General features: G+C 34.4%; 1 protein-coding gene across 3 annotated transcripts in view; it reads left to right on the forward strand.

Annotated features, from left to right (window-relative positions):
- Positions 1–7,500, forward strand: part of LOC137631828 (8-oxo-dGDP phosphatase NUDT18) — a 296,217-nt gene that overhangs the window by 268,937 nt on the left and 19,780 nt on the right. For all 3 annotated transcript variants that reach the window (XR_011041950.1, XM_068363834.1, XM_068363833.1), the window contains exons 5-6: positions 6,854–7,088; positions 7,283–7,388. Coding sequence is in view for 2 of the 3 variants with exons in the window: in XM_068363834.1 (XP_068219935.1) it covers positions 6,854–7,088; positions 7,283–7,388 (341 nt within the window). In the remaining variant the exon portion in view is untranslated. The remainder of the gene's footprint in view (positions 1–6,853; positions 7,089–7,282; positions 7,389–7,500) is intronic.

Below are 7,500 nucleotides of genomic sequence, written 5' to 3' on the forward strand. Positions count from 1 at the left end.
GAATGATCTTCCTAATCGGGTGGTTGAATCAGTAGAACTTCAAAAGTTCAAAGTTGGAGCAAATGCTTTTTTGTTGACCAGGCGGACATGAGTTTTTTTATAGTTTATTTATGACATATTTGTTTTTGATGCTGTTAATAGTTTATATATGACATGTCTGTTTTGACGTTGTTACTGTTTTTAGAATGATTTATTGTTAATTTGTTCTCTTCATTTATTTATTTCCTTATTTCCTTTCCTCACTGGGCTATTTTTCCCTGTTGGAGCCCCTGGGCTTATAGCATCTTGCTTTTCCAACAAGGGTTGTAGCTTGGATAGTAATAATAATAATAATAATAGGGTTGTAGCTTAGTAAGTAATAGTAATAATAATAATAAAATGTGGAATTTAATTATTATTAACTATTTCTATAGGCCTAACTTGTGATGCATGATAAAAGATTAGATTAAATTTGTTAGTAGCTTTCTATATCGAGTAGATAATTATTTTAAATACTTCAGTTGTTTTTTGGCAGCCCAGAGGCAAAGGCCTATGCCAGTGATGCCAGTGTCTGTTCTGGATTAATCTATAACCAACCAACCAGACAGTTGTCTACAAATTCATTCAGAATCTGTCTTTTAATATTATGGGGAGCAAAGCCTTCAATTTCACCGAACTTTTTTTATCGAGATATTATTGTATCTTTCAGGTCTGGTGCGTGTCGTTATATAAGACTCCCAATAGATTCTCTCAACAATATAGAATCATTTAATTTTCGAATTTTTCTCATTACTTCTACTGAAATCACATGGAATGAATTTATGGTTACCCTCATTCTTCTTAAAATGATTAACCTTTTGAGCCCCAAACCCCTCACCAAGGGCTTTGGCCCTCAAGCCCTATCCCCCTTTTTTCCGGACATTTTGCTTAACTCCCTACAAAAACTACATAAGATTGGATTTTACAACTTTTATCATTGTATAGCTGAGTAGGTTTCCTTCTTATTGCTATAAAATATCAAATATTTTGCAAAATATTTATATAGCCTCCATAAATAATAATAAAAGAAAAAAATGGTAATTCCTGGACGTGAATTGTCATATGTCACTGAAGGGAGTAGAAATAAATGTAAATTCACGTCCAATGGCACTCAAAGGCTTGCATAATTTTTCTATATTTTGATTAGTGGTTAAATTCGATGCCATCATCAATAAATTTAAACTCAATATCAAGATAACGTACAAAGACCTTTCATTTTGAATTCATTACACAAAACAAATTTTACATAATTGAAAGAATCAACATTTGAAACATTAGTAATATCATGTATCCAAACAATAATTTTTACAAGAGTTGATTCATTTTCTGATAAACACACAATTATCAGGTGGAGACTCAGCTCAATTTTGATTTAATTGAAATTTATGAATCACATTGTTCCAATTGCTATTTAAGACTGAACAAAGATTAGTCTGGTTTCAGTTCAAGATTTTCCCTGTTACTCTCTTTAATTAATTCCTCTGGTTGTTCAATAAATATTTATTTATCAATTTCAGCTTTTTTAAGTGTGATATTTTGACTTCCTTTGTCGTTTCACATTGTGATTATTAGTATTATTATTATTATTATTATTACAAGTTAAGCTACAACCATAGTTGGAAAAGTAGAATACTATAAGCTCAAGTGCTCTGACAGGGAAAAATAGCCCAGTGAAGAAAGGAAATAAACTACGAGAAGTAATAAACAATTGAAACAAAATATTTTAAGAACTGTAACAACATTAAATTAGATCTTTCATATATAAACTATAAAACTTGAAAAAGCAAGAGGAAGATAAATAAGATGGAATGGTGTGCCCAAGTGTACCCGGAAGCAAGAGAACTCTACTCCAAGACGGTGGAAGGCCATGGTTTAGAGACTGTGGCACTACCCAAGACTGGAGAACAATGGTTCTATTTTAAAGAAGTCTCCTAGAAGAGCTGCTTATCACAGCTAAACAGTCTCTTCTAACCTTGCCAAGAGGAAAGTAATCACTGAACAATTACACTGCAATAGTTAACCCCTTGAGTGAAAATGAATTGTTTGGTAATCTGTGATTTCAGGTGTATGAAGACAGACAAGGGTAAAGAATAGGCCAGACGATTCGGTGTAGGTAAAGAAAAAATTAGATGTAACCAGAGAGAAGGATCCAATGTAGTACTGTCTGACCAGTCAAAGGATCAAATACTCTCTAGCGGGTGGTTGGTGCCCTGCCCAACCTACTACCTTTTGGAACTAATAAGCTTTAAGTTCATTTATTATTATTTGTTCACAAGTTCATAGAATTGGACCCATTTGCCTCCTATATTTTTGTCTTCTGAAGCAAGAACAAGTTAAATACTGTTGTTGTTATTGAGATGCCATATCTTTCTTTATTGCTATTTGCTACTTGGGGTATTCTGACAAGGTGATAGCTTCATGTTAAGTATGAGGAATAACACTAATCTTATAAAAATTATCTGTTGTACGTTGCCATATCTACATCTGGATCAAATTATTTTTCTGGGCACTTTGGGGCTTGCTAGCATGAGTATATAATATATTCAGACACACTATTCTACTTCTTCCTCTTGCTATTTTGAAGTTTTTTATTATATATGTAGTATATGAAAGACTTATTTTAATGTTACGGTTCTGAAAGTATTTTATTTTATATATTGTTCATTACTTCTCTTGTATTTTATTTATTTCCTTTGCAAACAGAGCTATTTTCCCTGTTTAAGCCCTTGTGCTTATAGTTGAATTGAATTGATTATAAAATTTAGGCCTCGAGCCAAGCACTGGGTCATCAAAGGCCATTTAGCGTTGTATAATGCCAATTAATCAATCATACATTTGGTATCATTTTGAATTATAAAACCAATCTCACAACTTTCATACAATAATATCTAAATGCAGAATAAGAAGGGATTAAAAGGATAAAAAAAATAAATTAATGAAATTAATTAAAGCTTATAATAACACCCAATACTCTGTATACATTTTTTTCAAGTTCAGGGTATTACAATCCTCCCCCAGTACATCTCTTAAAGGTTTGTCTTGGAGATTAAAACCATGACAATCAACTAAAATATGTTTGATATCTGTTGTCACCTAACAAGTATTACAAAAAGGGGCCTGTCTTCTTTCACCACTCTTCATTAGATAACTGTGGTTTGCATGTGTATGGCCAATATGCATTCTAGTTAAAATTATATCATCCCTCCTACTTTTAGAATTACAAGATGACCATTTATCCACTGAAGGGTGAATTTGTTTCAATTTTGTATTGGAGTTAAGTTCAGATCATTGAGCCTGCCATATATACTTCCTTTACTTAAACCAGATGGTTCAGTCACTCACTGTCCAAAGGAAAAGGCAACCCTTTTGGCTGATGTTTTTGACAGTAAACAGAGTAATGAAAAACTTGAACTTCCTCATTCCTGTTTTCCTGAGGCTAAACTAATTAGTTTAGCTTTTCGATCTCGTGAGATTAAAGCTCTGTTGATGGACCTTGATGCTTATGGAGGTGTTGACCCAAATGGTATTTTTCCTTTGTTTTTTATAAAGACAGCAGATTTCTTAGCTCCAAAGTTATCTGTTATTTTGCGCAAGTTAGCAAGAAGAGGAGCTTTTAGCACTAGTTGGAGAATTGGAAATGTTACTCCTCTATGTAAATGTGTTTGTGGTAGCTCAAGTCCCACTGATTACCGCCCAATTTCCATAACTCCCATATTATCTAAAGTTTTTGAACGTCTTCTGGCAAAACGTCTTAATATGTTTGCTGAAGGTAATCATCTACTCCCTAGTTTGCAATTTGGTTTTCGTAAAGGCCTTGGAGCATGTGATGCCCTTCTTACAATCTCCAATGCTGTACAGAAATCCCTTGATTGTGGTCGGGAAGTTCGTATGATTGGCCTTGATTTTAGTGCTGCCTTTGACCGTGTTAATCATGAGGCCCTTGTTTTCAAACTGAAACAGTTGGGAGTGGGTGGGTCGTTTCTTAGCATTATTATTGATTTTTTAAGTAATAGATCTCAAAGAGTAGTTGTTGATGGGCACCATAGTGATTATAGGAATGTCATATCCGGTGTTCCACAGGGTAGTGTTCTTGGCCCATTACTTTTCATACTATATACACATGACATGTGGTTTGGCCTAGAAAACAAGCTTGTTGCATATGCAGATGATGCTACTCTCTTTGCATCAATTCCATCCCCTGAATGTAGATCTAGGGTTGGTGAATCCCTTAATAGAGATTTAGCTAGAATTAGTGCATGGTGCAAATTATGGGGTATGAAGTTGAATCCTAACAAAACTCAAAGTATGATTGTAAGTAGGTCAAGGACGGTGGTTCCTCAACATCCGGATCTCAGTATTGATAATGTTTCTTTAAATATGTATGACTCTTTCAAAATTTTAGGTGTGATTCTCGACAGTAAATTTACTTTTGAGAAACATATAAGGTCTGTGTCTTCTTCAATTTCACAAAAAATAGGCTTATTGAGAAAGTCTTTCAAGATTTTCGGTGATCAATCTATTCTGAAGAAGTGTTTTAATTCTTTCATTCTACCTTGTTTTGAGTATTGTTCTCCTGTCTGGTCTTCAGCTGCTGATTCTCATCTTAATTTGTTGGACAGAAACTTACGGTCTATTAAATTTCTTATTCCTGATCTAGATATTAATCTCTGGCACCGTCGTTCAATTAGTTCATTATGCATGTTGCATAAGATTTTTCACAACTCTGACCATCCTTTACATTCAGATCTTCCTGGACAATTCTATCCTGTTCGTAATACTAGGCAGGCAGTTAATTCTAATAGCCAGGCCTTCTCCATCACGAGGCTCAATACTACGCAGTACTCTAGAAGTTTTATTCCAGCTGTGACCAAGTTGTGGAATGATCTTCCTAATCGGGTGGTTGAATCAGTAGAACTTAAAAAGTTAAAGTTGGAGCAAATGCTTTTTTTGTTGACCAGGCGGACATAGTCTTTTTATAGTTTATTTATGACATATTTGTTTTTGATGTTGTTGATAGTTTATTATATGACATGTCTGTTTTGACATTGTTTCTTATTTTAGAATGATTTATTGTTAATTTGTTCTCTTCATTTATTTATTTCCTTATTTCCTTTCCTCACTGGGCTATTTTTCCCTGTTGGAGCCCCTGGGCTTATAGCATCTTGCTTTTCCAACTAGGGTTATAGCTTGGATAGTAATAATAATAATAATGATAATAAAAATATATCTTGCTTTTAAGGTCTTGGTAAGGAATACTTATGGGGATAGATTAAGTAGCCCTGAATCTTCCCTAGCTGCCTCATCTACTCTTTCATTTCCATCCACCCCAACATAGCAGGGACCCAACAGAAGTGAATACTGACATTCTTCCTAGACTGCTGAAGTACTAGCATGTTAATTTTTACTAAAGCTGGCATCACATTATTCCTTAAAGTGAAACTTCCGAAGTTCAAACTTACAGTGAATATTTTTATGTTGAAAAGGCTGACATAAGTCTCTCTTCATAGTATATATATGAGAAATCTACAGTATTTTGATGTTGATCATAAGATATTTCATATTCTTTATTCATTACTTTTCATATAGTTTATTGTGTACAGTAATTTCCTTTCCTCTTTGGGTTATTTTTCCCTGTTGGAGTTCTAGGGCTTATAGCATCTTGCTTTTCCTACTAGGGTTGTAGCTTAGCTATTAATAATAATAATAATAATGATATTAGATACCTTTTCATTTCAAAGAGTTTTCCATGTGCTTTCTGCTATTCCATTTTGATGAGGCAAGCATAGGTCCAAGAATTCCAGCTTATTTAGTTTTCGATGAGCAGATTCTTAAATTCAGATGGTGTCACTTCTGTTCAATTTTTACACAGTTGCAATAACGTGGGTAAATGCACATACTGTATTTAGATCTGTCATAGGTATAGTAATTAGCTTTACAACCATAAGTTAAGAGTTTACAGTACTGTACTCCAGAAGGCAACATACTTTTCCACTGGAGGTACAGTGGAGGAAATGCACTCTTCATAACAGTTATTTAAATCAAAGTATTGTCCCAACATGATATACAAGGGAATGCGAATCATGATCTAGAAATAATTCACGTGCACATTCCACAGTAATAGCTACCAAACCACAGAAAGACATCTTAATGGGCAGTCATCATCATATCATAATGCACCAACATTGTATCCACTGCATAGAGACCTGATTACATTTGTAGAGGTCCAAATCTGTACAGATTGGGCCCTGTTTACACCCACAAAGTATATGGACCATTGTCTGGATGGGATGGGCACTTGGCAAAGGGGGAGAGACCAGTAATAAGGAAACAATCTGGAGAAGTCTGATCACTATCAACATGACCAAGTTAAGGGTGTGTATTTATTGAAGAGAAAGAAAATGGGGAAAAATTTTAAATTGTTTAGAAATCTTGGGGGTAAATATCTATTAAAACCAAGCTTCTGGAGAAGAAACGATACGAGCATCAAGTGAGTGTAGAAGTAAGAAATTTTGTTTATTAAAATTCTATTTTTCTGCACTTGAAGAAGAGATAAAGTAGAGTAAATTTGTTTCTTAAAAGTGAATCTGTAACTGAGCATGAATGAGATATATGTACATTGAAGAAACATTGTCCATGAAAATATCCGAGTTGGGAGGATCCAATATTCTAGGCCTACCAACAATCAAACCTCTGAGTTTTAGGATTTAGTCTTTCCCCATGATTTGCTCCTTCCACTAATTTTAGCCAGGTTTCTGTTGAGAGATTCCGAAACCCTATTGACTCTCTCTATTATTATTAGCTTCATTACTGTACTTGTTCTTTGAATTTCTCCTAGGGGGTACCCTGAAGACCCCAGCAGAGGCTGACCAAGAATCCTTGCAAGCAAGTTGGGTTAGCGACTTCTCAGAGCTCACACTGAGAGGCAACGACATCTACCCTCTTATTCAGAGAGCAAAGCAGTTTTGGATGAAGCGAGAGGAGGAACCCTGGCACCCAACATTGCTCCCAGTCAATAAACCTTATACTAGACTTCTCCTCAGACTGGTGATAGCAATTCGTAAGAGAGTAAAGTGAGTGTGAAATATTTTAAAACTTCTAATTTTCAGACTTTTTTTTTTTTAATGTAACATATATATGAGGTAATGGGGAATATAAAGTTTGATAGCTATAGCACTATACCAGAAATATTGCTATCCCTCAAAATTTAATACAAAAGATACCTTTAAATGACTGCAATTTTAAAAGAACCAATATTTTTTAACAGCAACAGAGTTTGCATTCTGACAAGCGATAAAACAGCAACTCACCTTCCTGTGACAGAGATTAACCCTGTAAGATCAGTCCATTCAACTTTAAGAAAATACATGACAGTAAGTATAGGATGTGTTCTCATGTGTAACACAGGGTTTAAACCTGTGTATTGGTGAAATTTGTTTGACCTTTATGAAACATCTCTTTATATATACTGTGTTAGTATTTCTT

The sequence above is a fragment of the Palaemon carinicauda genome, chromosome 40 (genome assembly GCF_036898095.1).
Source record: "Palaemon carinicauda isolate YSFRI2023 chromosome 40, ASM3689809v2, whole genome shotgun sequence".
NCBI lineage: Eukaryota > Metazoa > Arthropoda > Malacostraca > Decapoda > Palaemonidae > Palaemon > Palaemon carinicauda.